The sequence below is a fragment of the Hyperolius riggenbachi genome, chromosome 1, assembly GCF_040937935.1.
Source record: "Hyperolius riggenbachi isolate aHypRig1 chromosome 1, aHypRig1.pri, whole genome shotgun sequence".
Classification (NCBI taxonomy): Eukaryota; Metazoa; Chordata; class Amphibia; order Anura; family Hyperoliidae; genus Hyperolius; species Hyperolius riggenbachi.
Window position 1 is genome coordinate 421,393,642 of NC_090646.1, and position 27,831 is coordinate 421,421,472.

At 45.6% G+C, this 27,831-nt stretch overlaps 1 protein-coding gene across 2 annotated transcripts in view; it reads left to right on the plus strand.

The window, feature by feature from the left end:
• The window catches only part of PCSK5 (proprotein convertase subtilisin/kexin type 5), a 639,880-nt gene that overhangs the window by 583,304 nt on the left and 28,745 nt on the right, over window positions 1-27,831 (plus strand). For both annotated transcript variants that reach the window (XM_068236619.1, XM_068236629.1), the window contains exons 27-30: window positions 1,659-1,856; window positions 12,649-12,732; window positions 13,512-13,692; window positions 18,111-18,328. In XM_068236619.1, the coding sequence (XP_068092720.1) occupies window positions 1,659-1,856; window positions 12,649-12,732; window positions 13,512-13,692; window positions 18,111-18,328 (681 nt within the window). The remainder of the gene's footprint in view (window positions 1-1,658; window positions 1,857-12,648; window positions 12,733-13,511; window positions 13,693-18,110; window positions 18,329-27,831) is intronic.

Sequence of the window (27,831 nt, forward strand, 5' to 3'; positions counted from 1 at the left end):
GGGGGACAGAGAATGACACAGGAGGACAGAGAATGACACAGGGGGACAGAGAATGACACAGCAGAACACAGGGGGACAGAGAATGACACAGCAGAACACAGGGGGACAGAGAATGACACCAGAGAACACAGGGGGACAGAGAATGACACCAGAGAACACAGGGGGACAGAGAATGACACAAGAGGACACAGGGGGACAGAGAATGACAGAAGGACATAGAGGGACACAGGGGGACAGAGAATGACACAAGGGGACACAGAATGACATAGGGGGACAGAGAATGACACAGGGGGACACCAGAGAACACGGGGACATAAGAGGACATGGGGACACCAGAGGACACAGGGACAGAGAAAGAATGACACAGGGAGACACCAGAGAACACATAAGGCGAGGGTGGAAGGGCCATAAGATGCCCTTGCACTACAGATGCACCAGGTTTAGTATATATAGTATATATATTTTTTCCCTGGATTTTGTCCTCTAAAAACAGGTGCGTCTTATAGTCCGGAGCGTCTTATAGTCCGAAAAATACGGTAATTTACCTCCTCTGTAGTTATTTTCACATGCAGTTAATAAACAGCCTGTCTTTAACTCTGGAGTTATTTTAAGGATTGAAGAGTTAACTTAAAGACAGAAGCGTTAACTTTAGGTTTGCCTGAGGTAAAATGTTTCCTGAATACTACATGCCTTATCACCATGGTAACAACTCTAGAAGAGTTATTAAAGACAGGAGATAAGCTTAGTGAATTGAGGCCAATGACCCTTAACATAAAGCCAGGGCAACAATGGAATGGTTGAAAACAAAACACATCCATGTATTAGAATGGCCCAGTCAAAGTCTAGATCTAAATCCAATCGAAAATCTGTGGCAAGATCTGAAAACTGCTGTTCACAAACACTGTCCATCTAATCTGACTGAGCTGGAGCTGTTTTGCAAAGAAGAATGGGCAAGAATTTCAGTCTCTAGATGTGCAAAGCTGGTAGAGACATACCGTAAAAGACTGGCAGCTGTAATTGCAGCAAAAGGTGGTTCTACAAAGTATTGACTCAGGGGGCTGAATAATTATGCACACTCCACTTTGCAGTTATTTTTTTTTTAAATGTTTGGAATCATGTATGATTTTCGTTCCACTTCTCACGTGTACATCACTTTGTATTGGTCTTTCACGTGGAATTCCAATCAAATGGATTCATGTTTATGGCAGTAATATGACAAAATGTGGAAAACTTCAAGGGAGCCGAATACTTTTGCAAACCACCGTATGCACAAGCCCTCATTGCTGAATCTGTTGCCTGAAACCTAATGCTAAGAATATATTACATTTCCCATCAGATCGACAGGCCAAATCAATCATTTCCGACACGTCCACTCTGCTCCTAGGTTGATGGGATCAATTCTCAGATCACTATTGCACAAAATTGATCTCGTTATCGATCGGGAGCAGATCGGTCATGTTGGAAATGATCGACCCGTCAATCTGACGGGACATTGAATGGTGCGTATCTAGCTTAAAGTAAGATTGGAAGGTTTGTGCTTCTTGCTGCTTCTAAAAGTCATATGTGAATAAAGCACTAAGGGTCAACAGGGATTCTAAAAATAGTAATACTGTATATCACACAGAATTCAAGAAGTCTATATCTTGTCTGTGCAACAGGTGGAACATGCATAAGTGACTGTGGCCAAGGCTTTTATGCTGATGACAGAGAATGTGACACATGCTACAGAAAATGTGAATCTTGCACTGGACCGGACTATGATGAGTGTATAACTTGCAAAACAGATTATGAGTTGAAAAATGGAAAGTGTGTGAATCCATCCAAGGCAGAGCCTCCACTGGGAAAATACTGGGATGGTAAGTCACAGAAAAGTGTTGCCTTTTTATACTGCACTATGCATTCTGAGTGGTCCAAGATTAGTGAATGGACACTTTCTCTTTACATTGGTAACTTTTTAAATGCAAGAGTATTAAAAACAGGGGGCACTACTTTAGGTTCATCTGTAACTAGTTCGCTGTTTCTGAAGCAAGGGTACAGTTTACTATGTTCCATAGGTGCCATGTGCCCTAATGTGACTAGAGGTAGATATAAGACGACAGGCATCCAACTCAGCCATTTTTCTGCAGATGACAGTTTCATGCCTGTATGTGTGCAGCCAAGCATTTACAGGCTAAAATGATTAGACCAGTTAGAATGTATTGTCCAACCACTGCTGTTTCCTCACTGAGAAGACTGGAACTGTATTATGCATGACATCCTCTACAATCCCTACCCAGGCCTCCAATTCTCATCTGAGCATTCCAGGCCAGTGGTGCTAGGTTTAATTGGGCCGTAAGCACAGTGACATGGGGCCTCCCTTACATCCCCTTTTTCATAAGTGGCATAAGGCCCCCATTGTTTCTTATACTCCCCAGCCCCCTAGAGGCTGTTAGTGGACCCCCCAGGTCTCCCCTGCCCCCCACACACACAATTGTATAGTAGTACCCAGGGTCCTCTGTAGAGTATTGGCAGCGGAGCAGCTCACCATCAGTTCCTCCATCAGTCTGCCTGCTCCCAGCCTTCATCCCTGTGGCTGCATCCTCTCAGTGACCCAGTGCATGTAACTCACATAGCATACATGTAAAAGGAGCCCCAGGAAATTTGGGTGCAGGAGGAAGCTGAAGCTCACCCTGCGGTGGCAAATTTCCCGACAGCGTTAATTACTATTTCCCCTCTAAGGCACCGTACAGTGGGGGTAAGATGCAATTTCACTTCCAGTTATCATTGCTGGTGGCCAAAATTCACAGTTTTTATCATAGTTTGGGCGCCATCTTTTGCCGGCGCCCAAAATACTCACTGAGCGCTGCTATACCCATAATTCATGTTATGGTCTATGGGGGTATCCAAATGTTCTTAGCTGCGCTGCACCCTTTTTACCTGACAGGACTCACCTAACTAGCAGGGCCAGCAGAACATGTGAGTTGCTCCCCAAGAGTATACTGCTGTATACTTGCTGTATACTCACCAAGAGTAAGATGGGGACGCTCTGCACATGCGTGGTCACAATGCTTTCCAAACCACATATGTGCAGAGCTAAATCAAGGAGGTGTATGGTCGGGCTGGTAAAAGCCCCAGGTATGGCTAACTCTTGTACTTTTTTGAGTTCAAGTGTGCTGTAAATAAATAAGAGTTGGTATAATCTACTGGATTTTGTACACCATCTTTGCAACTCCTTACTACATAAGCCGAAAATGTATGTCTCCAGTTCACCTTGATCATGTGATGGCTTCTGAATCAATTTCTTTTTCAAACGGCTTTAAAATCAGTTCTTACAATTGTCTCATTACCCATTACAGTTATTGTTAAAAGGTCCCCGGTTGCTGCTGGTACTTGAAAAATAAGCACTTCATGAGCAATTCCATTTTGTAATTTTTAGCATGAGGTTGTCCAGGGTCTTTGCTAGGTTATGTACAATAAAAATAGTGCTGTATTGCAAAAAATAGAAAATCACCTTGGCAATAAAAGATTTGTACATCCACTCAAAAATAGCCCACCAGATAATATTTTAGAGTAATCTTGGCCCAAGAGACTCTGCAAGGCCTTAAAAGCTCACATACAATTACATCTATAAAGCTTATGTTCCATGACAATTATCATTGCCTGCCGCAGTGCATTCTCTTGGGATGACATGTTAACGTATGTGTCAGGCTCAGTTCCTAAGAATGGTAAAGCTATTAAACCATAACTGAACCGGGAGCAGTGTCAACAGTTTTTTTCAGATTCCTGCCTCTCGCTTTCCAATCTACACTTGCTTATGTTTTTCTCGGTTTCTAATCTACACCTGCTTGTGTTTGTTACTGACAAGAATCTGCTTTGGTTTCTACTGGTCACATTGCAGTTACTACTTGATAAGGATATACAATCATTTCTCAATACAACTCTCTTACACCTGGAACAGAGCTGCAAGAGCACAGTACGATTTTATCAAAATCAGTGCTGTCAATGTACTAAAAGTGATACCTTACAGTGTAAATTAGGGAAAGAACAGATTTTTTTTTGAAGCACTCATTGCAAACTTCTTTGTGCTGGGATGTTAGTTTGCATCATTGTTTGAATATGAAGAGATAACCCACTCTTTTTTAATAACTTTATAAAGCGAGAAAAAAAAAGAACGAACAACCCCATCTCCAAAAAACCCAAACGACAAAAACAAAGCAACAAGGGAAACAAGCACAATAAAAAGAGAGTCTCCAATTATAAGGCGGATCCTCAGACATACCCATTCATACCACATTCTCTCTCCTTTTCACAAGGACTGTCCTACCCCCTCTTTAGTGCCGCTGCCTGGACCCAGCTCCCTGGTGCCCGGGACCTGCACTCTGCACCCCTTGCCCCGAACAGCCAGACGGGGCACATCACACCAAGTCCCTCCACCCCCCCTCCCCCAGTCTGGGAGGAGGAAGCATTGGAGCCAAATGGAACGCCCTCACGTTCACACAAGTTCACTATATCAGAAACTCATACTCAAGCACACAAAGTGCACAACAGCACCGTATCCCAATCCAGCCTACAGCGGGGTGAATGGCATAAATACTCTTACTACCTCCTGTGGAGAAGGCTCAAGATGGACCGGTACGCTGGGAGGAAAAGGCTAACCAGATAGCATGTTAGACTGCCGATCACAACTGATGCCAGGGCAGCTGGGTCTCAGCGGCGGTGCACGTGGCATGCATGCTCAAACCACTCCCACCAACGTGTTTCAATATGTTGGCCACATCAACCATTGTATGGCCACCTTTACCACACCATACATGGCTAACTTAAATCTTAAATCATTTCCCCTACACCTTTCTGTGATTGGCTACTTTTGAAGATCTTGTCCCTGCATGTATTTATAGCTGGCTGTTGACTTAAGATGCTGGTCATGCATAGAGTTCATGTAAAGTTTGACAGCTGCTGCATAAGCTATCCTTCATAAGCTTATAGCATCAGCAGGAATGCATGCATCAAACAACCAAGGTTTCAATTCCACATTAAGAGCATATTGGTGTCTGCATCATGTCAGCATGTTTATCATCCACGCACTTCCTTAAAATGGCCCTTCATCCACTTAAGCTTCATTGTTTGAAGTGTGATATAGTTATTTTGTTTCTTGTTCGCTGTAGGCAATGTTTATATAATTTCATATGACATAAAAAGGGAAAACATTCCATTATTCTGACAATCACACTGTGCAGATAATGATCATCATGTACGGTACTTCCAGGGAAATGTGTTTGCATATTCAGTTGCACGAAAAGCACTATTTCTTAAATCACGGCTATAATGTGAAATATATTCACACTCCACTTTTATAAAAAAGAGAAAAACGCTCAGGTCATTTTAATAAATAGGATTTAAGCCATATTCTGCAGGAAGCAGAGCAGACTAAACAAAAGCTACTGATGGATTATTCACATTATTCAACTTCATGGCACAGCATCTGTCTTGCGCTATCGACTACAGCTCTGATAAGGATGTAAGCACCTTTAAATGCTACAATGGGTTTTTGAGAAAACAGACTTGGAGGGTGATTTACTAAAGCTAAAGACTTCACAATCTCTCATCTCCGTGCTGCCAAAACTAGGTGAGAAGCCACATACAGTGCAGACTATCGCATTCGTGAAGTCTAGGCCCGCTGCTAATATACATGACTCCATTCAGCTGATTAAGGAACCAGTGCACATACGTGTACATTTCCCTGTACGCCACCAGCCACTGCAGTGGCAAGATGGCACCCTGGCCACACATTTATCAAGTAAATGGCCAACAATGTCACTTTTAAAAGCATTATGTGCATAACCATGTGCAAGGTGTCAGTAGCTATTGTCCTCATACAGGCTGATAAAATCCCAGGGATTGCAAATTGCTCTTTTCCAAAGTTAATGTGAATGCACTCATTCCCACCTTGTGCTAGGGAAGGAGGAGGCAAATATTTCATTATTTGTTATTAACTTCCTTACACTGGCATTTCATCTACAAGCTTATTTGCTATTCCTTGCTATGTTCTCTTCTATCATTTAAATTCTACATTTCTTCTGTCTTCTGCATTCTATTTTCATCCTTAGCTGGTCACCACTGGATGTCTGTCCCGTTAGTCGTTACGACACTGGTCTGGAACCCCCTAATGAGACACTATCCTTTCAGTGACATCATGAGCATGCCAGGGGAGACTGATTGCTCTGCCGCTCCCTCCCCCCTTCGTGCAACCTCTCATGACTCATAACATATCACGGCTGTCAGTATCTTGTAGGGAAGCATGGTTGCCGACTGATTTGAAGAGTTTGTGTGTTGGAAAGGGGGGGGGGGGGGGGGGGACATGGAAGGAGGCAAGTGATTAGGTAGGTGGAGGTCACAAAGGAGGGCTTAGGAATCCATGTACTTGTATAGCAGGCACATTTCTTTTATATTTTGCATAAATAGCAACATTTGTACAAGTCTTTTTATCTTTAATTATCCGTTTGACCCATTGATCTGAATGGAAATTGCATGTTGTGTACCTAGCATAAATGCATAATAATGTTTTGTTCAAACCATTTTTATTATTTAGTATTTATATAGTGCGAACATATAAAAAGTGTGTCAGAACTTGGCCTTTAACCAGTTCTGGATTCTTGGTGTATGTACACACTCCCTTGTTTTCATTGCCGCCGAGCACTGATGGTGAGTGGAAACATGTTCCCAAAGCTGATCAAAGTGAATGAATGATCACTGGCTTCAGCAAGAATGAGTGGTTTCAGCTTACTGCGTGGGCAAAGCTGTACTCATGCAGGCGCAGTACAGCTGCGTACGTCCATGGCAGGGAGCGTGGCCATGAGAACATACCGTATTTTTCGGACTATAAGACGCTGATCATAGTATACACCTAGGTTTAGAGGACAAAAACCAGGGTAAAAAAATATATACTAAACCTGGTGCATCCATGGTGAAGGGGCATCTTGTAGATTATGCCCCCTTTGTACCTCATGCCCCCTTGTACCTCTTGTGTCTCCCTGTGTCCTCCTCTGTCCTCTTTGTTTCCTCCTTTTTGCCCTTTTTGTGCCCCCCTGTGTCCTCCGTTTGTCCCCCTGTGTCCTCCTCTGCATGGGCATCGTACAGGTAGTCCCCGACATTGCAGCGGGTTGGAGGTTCATATTGACAGGTGTTCACAAGTCAGAAACTCCCTGCATTTGGACTACATGATGCAGTGACTTTTTTCCCCACTTTTGGGAGAGAAAAAGTGAGTCTTATAGTCCAAAATGTATAAACATTTGTATGCGTTTTAACCACTTAATGACAACTGGACGTTTATAAACGTCCAGTGTGTTTGTGGAGAGTGCACCACCAGTTTGTTACTAAATGAGGCACATGTGGTATAACTTTAATCGTGATGAGTTGTAGAATACATTTTGGTGGGTCTTAAAGCTTGGACACACATCACATAAAAAATAGGTAAGGACAAACTCAGTCTGACATAAAAAAAGTCATTTTCAAAATTATGATCAAATTTAGGAAAGTTTGGGAAAAAACTACAAGAGACATATGCGATAACATTTTAACCGTGATAAGTAGTAGAAGGCCCAGTGCACACCAAAAACCTCTAGCAGATCTGAAAAACGCTAGAGGTTTTTGAAGCAGATTTCAGAGCGATTCTAGGCATGTTTAGAGACGTTTTCTAAACATGCCTAGCATTTTTTGGAGCGTTTTTGTGTAGAAGATTACAAATATTGTTACAATAAAGCTGTTACTGAACAGCTTCTGTAACAAAAACGCCTGGAAAACCGCTCTGATCTAGCGTTTTCCAGAGCGGTTTTCCACTTTCCTATACTTTAACATTGAGGCAGAACCGCCTCAGAAATCTAAAAAATGCTGCAGCCCCCGAGTTTGCATTTGTGGAAAAAACCAACCGCTCTGGTGTGCACCATCCCATTCACTTTCATTAGCCAAGCAGTTTTCCCCCTGCAAGCGTTTTAAAAAAAAGCTTCAGAACCGCTCTGGTGTGCTCCACCCTGAGGGCCCGTTCTCACCTGAGCGGGAATCGAGCCGCAAACCGCTAGCGGTTCTGCAAGAACCGCTACACAATGTAGCGAGTGGCAGTGTTCTCACTGCAGCGGTTGCGGTTAGCGATAACCGCAACCGCGCTGCATGCAGTGGTTTGCCGGCGACGAGCGTTACGCGATTTGCGATCGTGATTAGCTAATCACGATCGCTCCAAAACCGCCGCAGTGTCCAGTGATTTTTCCGCACTAATCGCGGGAAAATCACTCCCGCAAGACGTCGGTAATCGCCGGCGTTTTGCGATTTTAAGTGTGAATGGTCCCTGAATAGAGTTTTAGGGTTGAGGTCCATGTCTTGTGTATTCTTTTTAGTTACAAACTGAATCAAAGGCAATTACATTTTTGCATATTCTGTACCACAATAAAAGACTTGTAAAATGAAAACAAAGGGACAGAATATGAAAGAAACAACATATATTGTTACCTTAGGAACTTGGCTTTTTAATTATCTATGGCATGATCGATTTTTTCCAACATGTCCGATCTGAATTTCGATCGATTTCCATAGAAGTGAACAGAAATCGATCGGAAAATCAAACGAAATTCAGATCGGACATGTTGAAAAAATTCGATCTGGCAGGTAAATGACAAAATCTGACAAAAAATTGTATCGTGTGTGTGCCTAGTATTGAAATGAAACAAGACATACAGTTATTAGTGTGACCCTAAACTTATGTTGTAGTATGTCACCTCACACTCTGGTTGTGGACACCATATTCCACTATTCCTATTTGATGTAATCATGACCTTGCCTTTTTAGATTGCTGGAAAGGTAAATGCAAAATTAAAAGATATCTTTGCAAATGAAAAACTAAGTTTGAAGGCTAGCAGGCTATAGCAACAAATGTGGTGTTATGCTGCCACCTAGAGACCAAACTAATAACACAAGCCACATTTAAAAACGTGCAGAATATATAAAAAGAGAAACATTTGTCTAATTCAGCAGGAACAAAAGTGTAATCGTACTCAGTTTACATTTTCTTTGTCATGTTTCTACTGAATGCATGGGCAGTATTACAGAGTGACATAAAATGACAGATGACCGGTCTGTCTCCTGGGAGCCACTTGTTAACTCCAAGCACTTGGTAATTTGGATGCTGTATAGACCACAATATTAATCGCCGTTATAGTGGCGCCCAACGTATAATTGGACATCAGAGGTGCAAGCTATAAACTAAATTTGCCAGTGACAAATATTGGCAGAACGATAGAGCAGGTATTGGCACAGAAACACTTTTTAGTGAAGATTGCAGTGCAGATATCGGTGGGGGGTAGGTTATTGTTAGGCATACTATTAGGCATCTTTCATGGTTTGCTGGTTTTACCTTAAAGAGACTCCGTAACAAAAATTACATCCTGTTTTTTATCATCCTACAAGTTCCAAAAGATATTCTAATGTGTTCTGGCTTACTGCAGCACTTTCCACTATCACAGTCTCTGTAATAAATCAACTTATCTCTCGCTTGTCAGACTTGTCAGCCTGTGTCTGGAAGGCTGCCAAGTTCTTCAGTGTTGTGGTTCTGTGATGCATCTCCCCTTTCCTGGCCCCTCTATGCACACTGCCTGTGTATAATGATCTCTTGAGATACAAAAGGAAGGCTGTATACAGCCTGCTTGTGTATGGATGTATTTTCTATGTGTGGACATACTGTACATCAACCTACTTCCTGTTTTGGTGGCCATTTTGTTTGTTTATAAACAAACTTTTAAAAACTGTTTTTAACCACTTTTAATGCGGTGAGGAGCGGCAAAATTGTGACAGAGGGTAATAGGAGATGTCCCCTAACGCACTGGTATGTTTACTTTTGTGCGATTTTAACAATACAGATTCTCTTTAATGTGTACATTGCTGTTTATTTAAAAATTACATTGTAGGTGGGAGCCGGACATTTGGGTGCCTCCATAGACTGTAATGTGAATTATGGCTATAGCGGCGCTCAGAGGGTAATTTAGCTGCTGGCAAAAGATGGAGCCCAAATTAAAAAACAAAAAAAAAATAAAAAAAACAGTGCAGTTCAGCAGCCAGAAATAGCTGGCAGACAAATTGCATCTTATCCCTGAGTCCATGGCAGCCTGGAGGGTGAATAGTAATCTACACCACAGGGACATTTTCAATAGCAGGGTGAGCCATTTTTCGGCTTCACCCTGTGCTCAAATTTCCCGGCTTCCTTTTATATGATCTGCTTTTCTCTTTGTGGTTGCTGAATGAACAGTCAGTCAGTTTGATCTGGTTCAAATGTCAAATCTAGATTATTAACCTTTATAAGAGCAAAACAACAATGTAGGACTCCAGGAAAGTTCTATTTAGGTTTGGTCGTACAAATTCCGTTGTTTATTTTTTGAACCCTTTCTGTACCAGCAGTCTCTGGCCCCTTAAGGGCCAGAGACTGCTGGTACCAAAAAAAGGGTCTCACTCATCCCCGCCGGCACTTTCTGGCAGAGCTCTGTGAGTCGGTCAGGAGCCAATGAAGTCGGTTCCTGAGCAGTTCACAGAGTGGCAGAGCAAGGGGTTACGGCAAGAGAGAGATCGACGAGAGCGGAGGATCCACGCAGCATGGTAATGGTAATCAATGCCCTGTCAGGAATAAGCAGCCACAAACTAGATTTCAATTACAGCAGTCCAGAAGCGGTTAAGTTTATTTAATGTCACTAGGTTTGCTTTATTCCTGCTTACTGCACATTTGGAAACTGGCTGCCAGGTGTTCTTAAATTGGCTTTGATAATCTTTAGAGTTGGAGCTACAGGCTGTAAATACCTTTGTCCTAATTACCAGAGCTCTCCATGAGACTTATTCAATTCACTTTTTCTCCCAAGTTTTCTCCTTGGAGATCATCTTTTCAGCTCTCTGGAACTACAAACGTACCAAAACCAAAAAGTAGTTGAAAAAGTACTGTCATAATAATTATGTGTATTTTCTTTCTTGCTGGTGGCTTAAAGAGGAACTGTAACGACATAACGGCCCCTGGGGGGTACTCACCTCGGGTGGGGGAAGCCTCAGGATCCTAATGAGGCTTCCCACGCCGTCCTGCGTCCCTCGGCGGTCTCGCTGTAGCCCTCCGTGCAGCGGTGACGCAATATTTACCTTCCTGGCTCCTGCGCAGGCGCTCTGATGCCTCTCGGCGCCGAAGTAGGCGGAAATACCCGATCGCCGTCGGGTCTGCTCTACTGCGCAGGCGCAAGTTTCCGGCACCTGCGCAGTAGAGCGGACCCGACGGAGATCGGGTATTTCCGTCTATTTCCGTGCCGAAAGTCGCCACAGCGCCCCCGCTGGAGCCAGCAAAGGTAAATATTGAACTGACAGTCGGCACAGTCGCCGGCTGTTCGGAGGGCTGCGGCGAGACCCCCGTGGGACAGAGGACGGCGTGGGAAGCCTCATTAGGATCCGGAGGCTTCCCCCACCCGAGGTGAGTACCCCCCAGGGGAGGTTTTTGTTGTTACAGAGTCTCTTTAAAGCGTACGAGTGAAATCGCCGCCGGGAGACTTGGGCTCAGGATACAGCCGATATACGGCTTACCCTGCTCCTGCACAAGTCCCGACGGCATTGATTACTATTCCCCCTCTAGGTCCATGTGGATGGTGGGGAATGATGTAATTCGGCTTCCAGCTATTGCCGGCAGCCGAATTACAGTGTTTTAAAAGTAACTTCAGCGCCGAAGTTACTCACTGTGCACCACTATAGCCGTAATTCCTATTACGGTCTATGGTGGCGCCGGCTGTGGCCAAATGTCCTGCACTGGATTCGACGTGCTCAGGCTTAAAAGGCATTTTATTGATAACATGTGAAAATATCACCAACGGCAAAACTTAGGAGAAAAAGTGATGTGATTATATGTTGCATAATTAGGCAGCTCAGTCAGTAATTTTTATCTGCATACACTCTTTACAGACCACTGGTAGATGGTATTAGGGCAATCAAGCCATGTCAAGCTATATCTTTAAAGAGACACTGTAACAATAAACATGTCCCCTGGGGGGTACTCACCTCAGGAGGGGGAAGCCTCAGGATCCTAATAAGGCTTCCCCCGTCCTCCTCTGTCCCACGGGGGTCTCGCTGCAGCCCTTCAAAGCCGACAGATCCGACGGCCTGTTCAATATTTACCTTTCCAGGCTCCAGCGGGGGCGATGTTTCGGCTCTTCTGATGGAGATAGGCGGAAATAGCCGATCTCCGTTGGGTCCGCTCTACTGCGCAGGCGCAGGAGACATGCGACTGCGCAGTAGGGCGGCCCGACGGAAATCGGCTATTTCCGCATATCTCCGTGGGAAGAGCGGATACTGCTCCTGCGCTGGAGCCACGGAGGTAAATATTTACATTGCCACCACTCCGGGAGGATTTTCGCTGCCGTCGTGGGACCGAAGAGGACGGGGGAAGCTTCAATAGGTTCCTGAGGCTTCCCCCACCCAAGGTGAGTACCCCCCATGGGAGGTTTTTTTGTTACAGGTTTTCTTTAAGTCAGGAGTTGGTAGCATAAAAAAGTAGCCAACCAGTATATGTATTCACTCTGCATCAGATTTCGTATAGTGTGAAATGAATAGGCTTACCGGTATCTGTGATGTATAAGATTGTTCTGAAATGATTGTGCTTTATCCTAACAGACGATGAAAACCAGTTCTCTCCATGTGATGATCTCTGCATGACCTGCAGTGTTTCTGCTAATTTATGCACATCCTGTTATCCTGGTAAGTCTAGGAATGAATTATATTCAACAATATTATCTATAAATAAGGAATTCTCTGGGCCTTCATCACACAAGTAGTTTAAAAGAAGTAGAAGAAAATGACAAATCCATCAAGCTCAGTATCACGTTAATTAAACTTGTTTAATGAACTTTCCATACACATGACTGTACATAAATCAGAGATGTAAAACATTTTGAAAAGTCATATCAGATTTTATATAGACGAAGTTTATTGAGGTGTATCAAAGGAAAATTACAAACATGGCATTGTAGAATATTCAGCAAGTACAAATACCTTTACATATATCAATATTATAATACCAGTCTTGCCTCTGAATAGGGCCAAATACAATTAACACTTCCAGTAGAAACTCTGTAATATATCTTATACAACATTAACAAAATAACAGAACCCTACTCTAATTGAACTTCTTGTGTGATCCAGCGAACCTCCAGAATCCCCTCTACCCCTACCCTCTGTCCCCAGAATCATAAATAATAGATATATAAAAAATAGAACTAGTTATTATTATAAAAATGTCCTCGATATACAGTAATAACCAGGCTTCCCATATAACGTTAAAGCGATCCAGATTTTCAATACTTAAGTAATATTCACGATCCATCAAGGAGATCATATCTAAACGATACTTTACTAGATCAATATCAGGCATTGGAGATATCAGATTTTAATAGTGTTCTTCAGTGCACATTTATAGTAAATGCCAGCAATCAACGAGACATATTCTCATAACTGTTACAAAACATCTGTTCTTGCAGGGACATTTCTTCACAATGAGAGCTGCGTTACCTCCTGTCCACAGAGGACCTTCAGCAATACCATAGACTGGAGATGCGAAAGATGTCCGGAAGACTGTGAGATGTGCTCAGAAGACAATCAGTGCCTGAAGTGTTCACATGATATTTTGCATGACGGGAAATGCATTAAGAGCTGTCCTGAGTAAGAGAACAATTAGCTTGTTATGCTCAACATTATTAGGTTACTACAGTATAAACCATGCATTAAAATATTATAGATACATGCTTAGTGCTTTTGCCATGTAGCTGTAGGGTCTCAAGAGTGAACTACAATGAGGATGTCTGTATAGGATTTCTATGTTCTCTCATATTTTCCTGGCTTTAACACAAAGCTATGTAGCAATCAGCAACCCACTTTGATATTAGACCACTTTAATTAATCAATTCCAGGTCCACTGCACCATTTACATATCTCCCAACTTTTGGAGATAAGAAAGACACATATAAGACACACCCCTGCCACACCTCTAATCACACCCCTGCTACACGCTTAGTAACGCATACCACAAAGAATGCATAAGCAAAATATGTAGTTTTATCATTTTAAGTGGTATGAAACCCAGCATTTCTTCTATGCTCTAAAAGATTATTTACAGAATATTATATACTACCACCATTTTTACTAGAACAGCATTCAACTAGTTAAACACAGAAATTGCAAGCTCCCTGCAGGGAAAGCTGGACGTATCCAAACTGGAGATAACATTATCTTGTGCTTACTTAATTGAATCAAGTGAGGAATGTAAACATTCTCTGGCAATTCAGACACTCCAGAACACAGACAGATACTCAGAAAGCACTTCTGGGTACATTACAATATGAATACGTCAGTTATGAATAAAATGGCAGCTCTCAGAGCAAAAAAATTGTACTTTGGGAACTTGTAATTTCTAAATGAATAATAATACATATGCACAAAAGCAAATATGATAACTGTATGGGATATAAAAAGTAGGAAAACATGTTTTATTGAATATTACGTCAGAGTTTTATACCACTTTAAAGTTTAAAGCTTTATCATTTAAACCTCACTGGTCCTTTTTATCATCATTAGTTTTCCTTTAAATAAACATTTGTGAAAAAAGAAATATATTAATTTAAAGGATGGGGATAATGTTTAGTGTCAATTAAACACATTTTTTAGAAGAGAAATAAAAACACTGACAGAGCTCTGTACATCAGTCCTGAAAATGACAAATGAAGAAATAAGGACAGGGGAATTTGGTTCCAAAAGAAAGGCTGTACCTCCAAAAAAGGGACAGTTGTGAGTTGTGCATTTATGATATCCCCACTGGGGAGGCCTTAGTAAATAAATACTCATTATTTTGAATAGATTAATCATTACATTTAAAAAAAAGCATAATAAAGAAAATCTGTTAAGAATGAAAAACCTCTTGATTGATGTTTAATTGTTTTATCGATTGATTAATAAAGGCCTTTTTTTTTTAATCTGATTGAGCAAGTTAAAGAGACTCTGTAACATTAAAAAGATCCCCTGGGGGGTACTCACCCCGGGTGGGGGAAGCCTCCGGATCCTAATGAGGCTTCCCACGCCGTCCTCTGTCCCACGGGGGTCTCGCTGCAGCCCTCCGAACAGCCGGCGACAGACCCGACTGTCAGTTCAATATTTACCTTTGCTGGCTCCAGCGGGGGCGCTGTGGCGACTTTCGGCACGGAAATAGACGGAAATACCCGATCTCCGTCGGGTCCGCTCTACTGCACAGGCGCCGGAAACTTGCGCCTGCGCAGTAGAGCAGACCCGACGGCGATCGGGTATTTCAGCCTACTTCGGCGCCGACAGCCGTCAGAGCGCCTGCGCAGGAGCCAGGAAGGTAAATATTACGTCACCGCTACACGGAGGGCTGCAGCGAGACTCCTGACGGATGGAGGACGGCGTGGGAAGCCTCATTAGGATCCGGAGGCTTCCCCCACCCGAGGTGAGTACCCCCCAGGGGCCGTTTTGTCGTTACAGTTCCTCTTTAAGAAGGAGCATAGTGGGGCTGTAATCAAGAGCAGTAAACTGTAGCCTCCCTGGTGGTAATGACATGGCTGACTCGTTGGTACAAAACTTGCTACAAGTTGTATTGACGAGCTGGGTCCGTCTACGCTGAAAACAGGCATAGAAAGATTTATAATGGTGTTTGTTCACCACCTACTGGCAGTAGGCACACATTACAGGCAGCATTACAGAAAATTCAAGTTACCATACTGTATATTGTACAGAGACTTATTGCCACACTGGTCTGGCTGTGATGGCTAAGAGTTGTGCAGCAGACCAGAGTGTGTACAGTGGCCCAATGACGATCCCTAAAGATCTCGCATGTCGACCTTTAGCTATGCCTAAGCATGACCCAACAGCATTGTTCTTGGCACCTCCCCACCCACTGTAAGCCACTAAGTCAGATGCGCTTGTGGTCCCTTCGCCCCCCCCCCCCCCCACCCACCGCGCATCACAACAGAGGCGTCATCAGCCAAAGGCGACAGTGCACTAACGACGCTGTACAGAAGTGTCATCAGCCTTTGCACACAATGCGTATTTTGCTATGCAGGGGGGAGTGGAGAAACAATGAGCGTGCATAATGGAGACGTTTCTGGTGGTGGAAGCAGCGAGAACAATGCTATTGGGCTGTGCCCGGGCATTGCTAAAAATCTAACACACCGGATCTTCATGCAATCATTGTGCCCCTGATGTAGTCACGCTGGTCTGACCATAATGACCACCCCGCCATGGCAGTCGTTATGGTGCACCACTCAGAGTTCAGACCGGCGTATGTATGGACTTTTAGCGCTGGTTCAGCCACCTGCCCAGAGTCTCGTCCAAATGCTTTTCTACAAGCGTGCAGAAAAGCATTTGTCGACTTTCAGCGGCGATTCCCAGCGATCGTCATTTTTCATCCCACAGGGGGACTCAGGAGTGCGGCGCTAATGGACCACGGAACAACCAGACCGTGCTGCTTCCAGACAGTGGAAAACATAAAGATCAAAATGCTGCTTTTGCATTCCACGTGCAAGTGTGCATGTGAACTAGCCCTTAGTTGTTGTACCACACAAGGGAGATGTTTTAGGCAAACACTGCACAGTATTTATTTCTGCCTCTGTAGATTTATTTCTTCATTCATATTTGAGGAGGATTTTTCTATTTGTGATTAAAAAGTTGAAATTTTAATTTAATTTTTTGACATGATTTTGTTTTGAAACTTTTATTATACTCAAAATGGATACTAGACCCTTGCTTGATGGATTTTAGTAAGCTGCAAGCAAAAAATCCACGAAAATTAATTGAACCACTTTTTGCACAGAAATCCTGCAGAAATTGAACGCTAGGGAGGTTAAAGGACAACCGAAGTGAGAAGAATATGGAGGCTGCTATATTTATTTCTTTGTCAGGCAGCCCTGCTAATCTGTTTGGCTGCAGTAGTGTCTGAATCACACCAGAAACAAGCATGCAGCTAATCTTGTCAGTTCTGACAATAATGTCAGAAACATCTGATCTGCTGCATGCTTGTTTGGGGTCTATGGCTAAAGGCATTAGAGGCTTAGGATCCGCAGGACAGACAGGAAATTGGTATTGCTTAAAAGGAAATAAATATGGCATCCTCCATATTCCTCTCATTACAGTTGTCCTTTAAATCCTGTTCAGCTGTACAGTGAGAAAAAGAGCAGTTTGCTACTCAGAATCAGTACCTTACACATTAGTCATTCATATGAAAAGGCTGTTTTGTTGACTTTTTAAACTTTAAATTGTAAGTTATAAGTTGTTGTCAGTACATCAAAGAACAGTCTCCTGCACAGCTGTGGTGGTAGCTCCCTGCTTGATGAGACTCCAGGGAAAATTACATTTTTTGTTGAATGGATGGATGGGTTATCGGCTGGCATTGTTGCTTAAAGCCCAATCCCAGGCATACATGTTCTCTTCCTAGTCCTACATAGGCACATAGTGGCAAATCTTGTGGTAAATCTTGTTTTGATATGTTTATAAACTATATGATCAGCTGGTGTCAAATAAAGTATCTGCAGAATTCTCAAAAGACATATAATAGATAGATAGATAGATAGATAGATAGATAGATAGATAGATAGATAGATAGATATGACACAGGAGACCAGGGTTCGAGTCTAGGCTCTTCCTGTTCAGTAAGCCAGACCTTGGGCTAGACTCCTTAACACTATTACTGCCTATAGAGCGCACCCTACTGGCTGTAGCTCTGGCGCTTTGAGTCTGCCAGGAGAAAAGTGTGATATACGGTACATGTTTTGTCTCTCGTCTTGTCAAAGATATGCCATATCTATTTCTAATCAGACCTCTTTTCAAACCCTATGTTCTCTGCATTGACTGACAGATAGTTACAGATAGTAAATGTTGCCTGCAGTGCTTTTCCCATACAAAGTTTCTCTTAATGACACATTTGCCATAACGACTATTTGTCTGCTTGCTCCTTCTGTGGTGAGTGTGGTTACTGGCTTGCTATGTTTAATCTTGCTCTGTGTTGTGTCTGCCCTGTATGCTCCTGTTTTAAAACATTGATATCAGCGGATTATTTTCTTTCCAAACATGTGCAGCGGCTTCTTCAGCCAGGGACGGGGCTGCTCAGAATGTAATGAGGACTGCAACACCTGCAATAAACATGCAGACTATTGCTTGTCTTGTCACGCACCTCAAGTTTTGGAGCAAGACGTGTGTAAAAGTGACTGTTCTCCAAGGTACATAAACATCAACGGTGTCTGCCATCATTGTCCTCAAAACTGTCTGACTTGTGTGGATCAAGAAACGTGTACAGGTAATTCTATTCTACTAATGGAATACTAAAAAAATATTACTTTTAATTGTTAAAATAAAGCTGAAAGGACAGCTATCAAAGTTAACTAAAATTCTAAATGCTACTTATATTTTCAGTAGCTACTAGCAAATATCATTACAAAGGCTTTTTTCATCCTCTCATATCTTGTGATAAGAAAATATGACATTCACAGAGAACAGTGTTCACTGTGGGCATTACTATGGAGGACTGTGCCCAGCACAACCAGCATACAGAAACAATCTTCACTGGATCTAATACTGCGACTAGAATCTGTTCAGAATTATAGAAAGCAGAAATATAGTGTCAAATATGTGTAAATAATAATCATCTGCAGCGGTCTGTATGTTTTCTCTCTCTCTGCTCCACAGTGTAAACAGTGTACAGGCAGGTTACAGTGCGGTTCTGCCTCCCCCCCCCCCTCCCCCACCATGCCGATACAAATTTGTTACATTCAGCTGGTATAAACAAAGCTTTCCTTTCACATACGCTGTGCCGAGAGACCTTATAGTGTTGCTGGTCCTCTACTGGTCACTTCTATTTTTGGAATCTACAAGGCTGTGAGAAGCCACGCAGACTAGACCGTGCACTATCAAGGCAAGTGAGGTGTGCTGTCTGAGGAGAACACTATAAAAGTGAACACTAATGTCACAGGAGCCCTGGTGGCTGACTGCAAATTGCCTTCCAAACTGTGCCAGCGCACGGATCGTGCGAGCTCTGGTCGCAGTCAAAGCGCAGGAACCGTTGGGAATGGGCCACAGACAAACCAGAAGGGAGCCTGTGAGATACGGTAATTACAACTTATACACGATTCAGGGTATAACTGCCACCACCTCGGTTACCATGGGCCCGAGGAGCCCGCTGACTGACTAGTCCTGCGAATAAAAACAGTTAAACACACTCTCTTCTGTCTAGCCAACAACAAACAATAGTAGTAGCGTCTCTCCAGAGGTCTGGTTCAGTTGTGCGGCTGATAAGCAGGGTAGCGGACAGTGAATGACTTTGATAAAGTCGTTTATTCACGGCAATATAAATAATTAATATATACAGACAATTATTAAAATCAACAATTATTAAAACAGTAATAGCCAGTATAAAAAATAAAAGGGAGAAATACTTAGGGTTTGTGGAAATATGTCCTTCTGTGGGAAAATCATCAAGTCCTTGGTTTCAAGTTCAGCAGAATTCTTTGTTCCAGGTTACAGAAGATGGCCAATCAAGATGGCCGCTAGCCATGTGTCCTTTGCTTCAGCTTAGACAAGATGGCCGCTAGCCATGTGCCCTTTGTTTCAGAGCTCAATTCAAAGTTCAGCAAGATGGCCGCCAGCCATGTGTCCTCTGGCTGGCAGCAGAATGTTCTCATGGATGGAATCTGGAGGACTGAATTGCCCGGGCAGCTCATTCACTTTTAATGGAGCTGAGTTCAGAGGCGGGCTTCCAGAGTCAGCCCCCAGGCCGGATTATGGTAATCACATCTGGGCAGGGGCTTTCAGCAACCTCATAATCCTGACATGTTCCCTAGGCCGACCTACGCGGCCGGCACACAAATAATTATTACATATTATCGATCCCCAGAACCTACCGATTAATATGATATCAGACATGGCTAGTGCAGCGGATCAGGTTCCTGAGAAGATTCATACCTGGGTTGTAGGGGCCCCGGGCCCCTCTCGACTGGTATCAAGAGATTCAGCATGACCCTACGGATCCAATGATACCGCTCTCATAACTACCCTATTTACTGTATTCTGTAAATGGGCAAAAGATTATATAGTACATTAATTTCTTCCTGGTAAGGCTGGAGCCAGGCTGGCTGGTGTAAAGCTGTGACTAGCTTCCTGGGATCTCCCTGTATGAAAAGGACCACCAAATGGAGGTAATTGAGAACAAACATCCTCTTGGACACAGGCCTGGCCCAGGCTCATTAGCATATCAAAAGAGCCATCCTGCAGTTAAGCTGTTGCTATCTCTCTGCTGAGAAAAGGCTCAGCTACTCCTACACAATGAATCCAGATTCTAGTGATCTGAAGCGCAATCGATGCAGAGAATCGAGTGCGATCGCGTTTTCTTCACGGGCAGTTCCAGGACGCGTCTGCGGCCCCGCAACCGCCCGTGACAGCCCTCCCTCTTGTCTGTGGCTTAGCCACACACCCGCAAGATGTGTGGCGGCACTGCTAACCTGGCTGACGGGTCTTGGGTTGCCGGTACGGTGGGAAAACCCGTTGGAGCCAGCGACGCGGTTCCCCTGGACAGGTCGCGGTCCGCTACCCTCAGGCTTGACCCGACATGGACCGTTCCGGGCAGGGCGTTTGCGCCACTGCGTTCGGATGGGGCGTCTGCCAGGACTGCTGACAACGGGCAGTGGTTTGGGTAGGTCAGCAGCCAGCCCACGCAGGGGTTCCCTGTGAAGCGGCTGTGGACCTAAGGGAACCCCGCAGGAATCCCTGGACCTCCCCCGCTCCTGACAGACGGCACATGCTTTGCAGTATTTGGCTACATCCCTGTTCATCCCGGGCCAATAAAACTGTTTCCGAATACAGGCAAGTGTCTTGCGGACACCCGAGTGCCCTGTCACAGGATTAGCATGTGCAGATTTCAGCACATGTCCCCTGAACGCACTCGGGACCACAAGCCATTTGGTATTTGCATGTGATCCACCGGTAGGGGGCTGTACAGACTCGCTGTACAGTCTCCCACCTTCCCCGTACACCTTGAAAGCGGCCTCGTCTGCAAGGGACTCAGAGGCTTGCTGCCTGAGCACCTCCAGGCTTGGGTCGCTTTGTAGTGCTGCTGTGAGGACGCTGTCAGTTTCAGCCAACTTGCTCATGTCACACGAGGCCAGCGGCTGAAAGGTCTCATCCCTGCGGTCAGAGGCGGGGGAGGAGGCCGGAACCCCCTCCACCTGTTCTGAGCTCGGGTTCTGAGCAGTACAGCTGCGCGGTACTGCTAGCACAGGTACACCTTCAGAAGGGCACAGACGGGTATTACTCAAATCATCGTTGCATGCATTAATGACATTGACAGGTATAGACATTTTTTCATTACAGACAGGTTGTACAGTAAACTCAGGTACAGTTACATCATCACAACAGACAGTCTGTACATCAAACTCAGGTACCTTTGAAGCAGGCACTATTGAACCGGGAACCCTTGAACTGGGCACATTCAACCCACCTCCCCCTGGTGCTCCCCCAAGTGTATAAAGTACCTGGTGGTGGGTGGAGAGTCCGTCTCCTTCAGTGAGCGACAAGGCGGTCGTGGCAGGTTCGTAGTAGGACACAAGCTTGCCCAAATCAGTCCCCAGCAACACAGGGACTGGGAGATCCTTCATAACCCCAACAACCCTTTCTTGGATTCCCACCCCCCAATCCATCTTCACTCTCGCGTGGGCTATGTGAAAAAGGGTGCCCTCTACTCCAGTAAGGGCAAGGGATCGGCTGGAGCTGAGGCTCTCCTTTGGCACAAGGCGTGAGTGAACTAACGTGATGTCAGCTCCGGTGTCTCGGAATCCGGTGACAACTCTGCCGTTCACTCTAACAAGTTGCTGCTGGTCGGTTCGGTCGCGGATTTCCTTTTCGCGGGCAAACAGAACAAAATCTGATGATCCAGGCTGTGGTTCGCTGGCGGGTTGCCTCTGCTGTGGGTGAGGTACAGGTGCTGCAGGTGCCTGTCTCCGCTCCGGACAGTCGAATTTCATGTGTCCGGGCTGGCGGCAGTAGTGACAGGTGACCTCTCCAGGGGCTGCAGGCCTGGGTGCAGCAGCTGTGCTGGGTGGCCTCGGTGGCTGACGGCTCACAGGGGCAGGAGAGTCTGCCAGAGTATTGGGCTGACCTACTCTCCAGCTGGATGGGACAGTTCTGCGTGTATCAGACACCCGGGTAGTTGCAAAGGTCTCAGCGAGGTCTGCAGCGACAGTTGCTGACGCAGGCTTGCGCTCCAACACAAACTGTCGTACATCAGCAGGGCAAATGTTAAGAAATTGTTCTAGGACTATCAAGTCCTCCAGGACACCATAAGACCCTTTGGTGAGGCCTAGAGTCCACTGGTGGAGTGTGGTGAGCAAGCTGCTGACCACATCTCGGTACGAATCAGAAGACTTTTTCTGCCAGGCCCTGAACTTTTTGCGATAGGCTTCTGGCGTCAGCTGGTATTTGGTAATGATAGCGTCTTTTATAGCAGCATAATCATTATCCTTTTCCGCAGGTAACTCTGCGAAAGCATCAAGCGATTTGTAGCGCAGCAAAGGTGTCAGATGTCTGGCCCACTGGTCTTGGGACAGACGATACTGACGGCATGCTTTTTCAAAAGACCGCAGAAACAAGTCAATATCAGTGTCTTTTTCAATATTAGCAAATTTAAATTTTGCACTTACGGGTGGTGCAGCTCCTTCAGCAGGGAGGCTGGGCGGAGAACTCTGGCTGGCCTGTTGAACTTTTGCCATGTTTAGCTCATGCTGTCGTTGGTGCTCCCGTTCTGCTGATTGGCGTTCCCGCTCCTCTCGTGCCTCTCGCTTTTGCTCCGCCATGTACTGCAGGTACTTGTCCAGGTCAGTCTCCATCAGCTTTCGTAATGCCTGCTGCATTACCGGGTCAGCACCCATGGACAGTCCAGTACTGGCCAGTTCCAGGCGAGTACTTTCAGAAACTCTGAGATTGGGGACCATACTGACATTCTCCTGCGTAACTGTTAATGCAGGGCCCTCAGGATGCACAACCTCTGTACGGTCAGGATTCTCAGTCTCTGGTTCCCCTCGATTGTCAGATGGGCTGGTATCCACTTCAGCGGACACTCCCGGCTCCCGCAGTTGCTGGGCATCCCATCTGGACAAGTCTGCTATCAGGTCTCGTTTGTTCTTGCGGAGGATGTCAATGCCCCTCGCTTCGCAAAGATTTTCCAGGTCTGCTAGGCACATGTTCTGGTAGTTCCCGGACATTTCCATGCCAAATAAATAAAACTTTTGGGGAGGGGTACTGGCTACACAGTCTCTCTGTATATATAAAAAATATATTGCCTTCCAGCTACACCAACGAATTAGTTCGTTTCTGCATAGCGCTAGCGCTATCTTAGATACTTTTCAGCACAACACAGGTCCCAACCGCTGCCTAACACTGTCACAGGAGCCCTGGTCACAGTCAATGCGCAGGAACCATTGGGAATGGGCTGCAGACAAACCAGAAGGGAGCCTGTGAGATACGGTAATTACAACTTACACACGATTCAGGGTATAACTGCCACCACCTCGGTTACCATGGGCCCGAGGAGCCCGCTGACTGACTAGTCCTGCGAATAAAAATGGTTAAACACACTCTCTTCTGTCTAGCCAACAACAAACAATAGTAGTAGCGTCTCTCCAGAGGTCTGGTTCAGTTGTGCGGCTGATAAGCAGGGTAGCACATTAATTTCTTCCTGGTAAGGCTGGAGCCAGGCTGGCTGGTGTCAAGCTGTGACTAGCTTCCTGGGATCTCCCTGTATGAAAAGGACCACCAAATGGAGGTAATTGAGAACAAACATCCTCTTGGACACAGGCCTGGCCCAGGCTCATTAGCATATCAAAAGAGCCATCCTGCAGTTAAGCTGATGCTATCTCTCTGCTGAGAAAAGACTCAGCTGCTCCTACACAATCAATCCAGATTCTAGTGATCTGAAGCGCAATCGATGCAGAGAATCGAGTGCGATCGCGTTTTCTTCACGGGCGGTTCCAGGACGCGTCTGCGGCCCCGCAACTGCCCGTGACAACTAACATCTGCAAACAGCATTAACTATGTGTGTACTGAGGGGTGGGAAGGATAACTCGCATGGAGTGGAATCTAGATGGTGTAATGTTTTGATTTGCAGTGTTAAAAAATGAACTTAAAGTAAAACTGCCAGTAAGGCTGCCATCTTTATTCTGTTGTAGAGATGGCCCGAACGGTTCGCCGGCGAACTTCCGGGGTTCACAATAGCAGAGAACCGCAAACTTTTCCGGAAGTTTGATTCGCCCCCATAGTGCATCATTAGGGTCGACTTTGACCCTCTACATCACAGTCAGCAGGCACATTGTAGCCAATCAGGCTACACTCCCTCCTGGAGCCTGCAATAATTAGAGAAGGGAGAGCTGCTGCAGAGAGAGCTATAGGAAAAGCTTAGTTAGGCTCTTGTAGGCTTGTTAGCTTACTCTTTGCTGATTCTTATTGCTAAAAAAGCACCCCTCAACAGCTCTTTTGAGAGCTAATCTTGTTCTTGTGATCTATTTTTTTTGTGTGTGGTCCACGTGCATTATATACAGCCCTGTTAGTCAGTCGCAGCTGGCCTTTGGCCCCTTGGTGGTAATTCCTACTGTGCCACTGCCAGGCCCAGCACATTCAGTAAGTGACTACCTGTGTATGTGACAGGCAGCTGCACATTTGTAATCCCAATCACTGCACCTGTTCACTGTTCAGTGCACCTACCTACCTACCTACATGAGCGCATGCATTGTTAATACCACCAGTCATTGCACCTGTTCACGGTACCTGTGTGTGTGTGACAGGCAGCTGCACATTTGTAATCCCAATCACTGCAGTGCATACCTGTAACCTGTTCAGTGCACCTACGTGAGCGCAAGCAGTGTAATATACCACCAGTCACTGCACCTGTTCACGGTACCTGTGTGTGACAGCTGCACATTTGTAATACCAATCCCTGCATACCTGTTCACTGCACCTGTGTGATTGCACGCTGTTTAGTATACCAGTCTGTGCATACCTGATAACAGCGCCTGTGTGCCAGCTGCACATTGTATTGTAATACCAGTCACTGCATACCTTTCACTGCACCTGTGTGACTGCACATTGTATTAGTCAAGTCTATGGGCCTGATTCACAAAGCGGTGCAAAGTGTTTGCACGCGAGTGAAAACCCCTTTATCACGCCTAAACTCAGTTTAGGCATGATAAGAAGAAACTCGCGCGAATTTTCCGCGCGTGTGCAGCACCCGGCGCTTCGGGCGAAGCTCCCATTAAGCCCTATGGGACTTTGCGCGCGCACATACGTGCGTACGCGCGGTAGCTTCGCGCGAGTTACAGCACAAAGCGGTGATAACTTTGCTAGTGCAAAGGTTATCACGCCTAAAGTCTTTTAGGCGTGATAACTGAGTTATCACCGCTTTGTAAATCAGGCCCTATGCATACCTTTCACTTCATCCCCCCCGATATGGACAAAACAACAGGCAGAGCCAGAGGTAGGCCACCCGGCAGGTCTGTTCGAGGTCGTGGTGACATGATTCCGTGCGGCCCTGGCCCAAAGTACAGTGCTCAGAAGAAGACACGTCCCATCAACTCCCAAGATTGTCAGGGCGTGGTCGACTATTTAACACAGAACACCTCATCTTCCGCAGCCAACAACGCTATTACAAGTACCACATCCACTACATTTGACACTTCGCAGGAGTTATTTGGTGGGGAAATCACTGATTCACAGCCATTATTGTTACAAACAGATGAAGGCGCTAAGCAAGATACACCACTTCATATGTCTGAGTTAGGCGACACTATGGACGTAACGTGTGAGGAGGAGGAGGATGTAGTATCTGCTGTTGGTGCAGTTTTGGAGGTGTTTGATACAAGCAAAGCTGGGGAGGATGATTATGATGATATGGATGCCATGTGGGTTCCCAATAGAGGAGATGAACAGGGGGACAGTTCAGAGGGGAAGTCAGAGAGGAGTAGGAGGAGATGAGTTGCTGATAGAAGCAGGGTGAGCTCGTCATCAGAAACAGCTGGTAGCAGTGTCCGGCGCCATGTATCGCCACCTATGGACAGCCAGCCATCATGCCCTTCAATGTCAGCTGCTGACGCCACCATAGTGCCCACACCTCAGGGTGGCTCAGCGGTGTGGAAATGTTTTAGTGTGTATACCAAAGATCAGAGCAATCTGTACTCTCTGCCACCAAAAATTGAGCTGTGGAAAGGCCAACACCCACGTAGGGACAACTGCCTTACAAAGGCACATGCAGAAAAGGCACAAACTGCAATGGGAAGACCACCTGAGCAAAAGCAGCACACAAAAGCAAAGCCACTCTCCTTCTCCTCTTCCTCCTTTAGGTGCATCATCTTCTTCAGCCGCTTTCTCCCTTGCACCTTCACAATCACAGCCAACCTCCTCCACTCCGCCTCTCACCTTGAGCGGCTCCTGCTCCTTGCCCACAGCAGTAGCCAGGTGTCCGTGAGGGAAATCTTTGAGCGGAAGAAGCCAATGTCTGCCAGTCACCCCCTTTCCTGGCGCCTGACAGTTGGCTTGGCGGAACTGTTATCCCGCCAGCTGTTAACATACCAGTTGGTGGACTCTGAGGCCTTCCAAAAATTTGTGGCCATTGGGACACCGCAGTGGAAGATACCAGCAATTATTCCTCTAAAAAGACGATACCCAAATTGTACCGGGAAGTAGAAAGGCAAGTGGTGTTATCTCTGGCACACAGCGTTGCGTCAAGGGTCCATCTGACCACGGATGCCTGGTCTGCCAAGCACGGTCAGGGCAAGTACATTACTTACACCACTCATTGGGTCAACCTCGTGACCGATGGCAAGCAAGGAGCACGTGGCTGTGCAGCGGACCAACTTGTGACACCTCCACGGCTTGCAGGCAGGCCTGCTGCCACCTCCTCTCCTTCTCCTCCTGCTACATCCTCTTCACTGTCATTGTCCTCCTCCTTGGCTGAGTGGCAGCGCAACTCTACTGGTGCTGCGATCTTCTCTCCAGCTACACAGCCCCAGCTCCCCAGGGCCTATGCTGCATGCCAGGTACAATGGTGTCACGCCATCTTAGACATGTCTTGCCTCAAAACGGAGAGTCACACTGGAGCAGCTCTCCTGGCTGCTCTGAACAAACAGGTGGATCAGTGGCTGACCCCACACCAACTGGAGATCGGCAACGTGGTGTGTGACAACGGCAGCAATCTCATTTCGGCTTTGAATTTGGGAAAGTTGACACGTACCCTGCATGGCACATGTGCTCAATCTCGTAATCCAGAGATTTGTGTCTAAGTACCCAGGCTTACAGGACGTCCTAAAGCAGGTCAGGAAGTTGTGTGGGCATTTCAGGGGGTCTTACACGGCCATGGCAGGCTTGGCCGATATTCAGCGGAGAAACAACTTGCCGGTGAGGCGCTTGATTTGCGATAGCCCCACTCGCTGGAATTTGACCCTCCTGATGTTCGACCGCCTGCTACAACAGGAGAAAGCCATCAAACAGTATCTCTACAACTACAGTCAAAGGACACAGTCTGGGGAGATGGGGATTTTCTGGCCGAAGTACTGGACACTCATGCGAAATGCCTGCAGGCTCATGCGGTCGTTTGAGGAGGGGACAAACATGGTGAGTCGCAGTGAAGGCGCCATCAGCGACTTGATCCCATATGCCTTCTTCCTGGAAGGTGCCGTGCATAGAGTGGTGGATCAAGCTGTGGATGAGTGTGAACAGGAACAGTTACAGGAGGAAGCGTTGTGGGATCAATTCTCATCAGAACCAGAT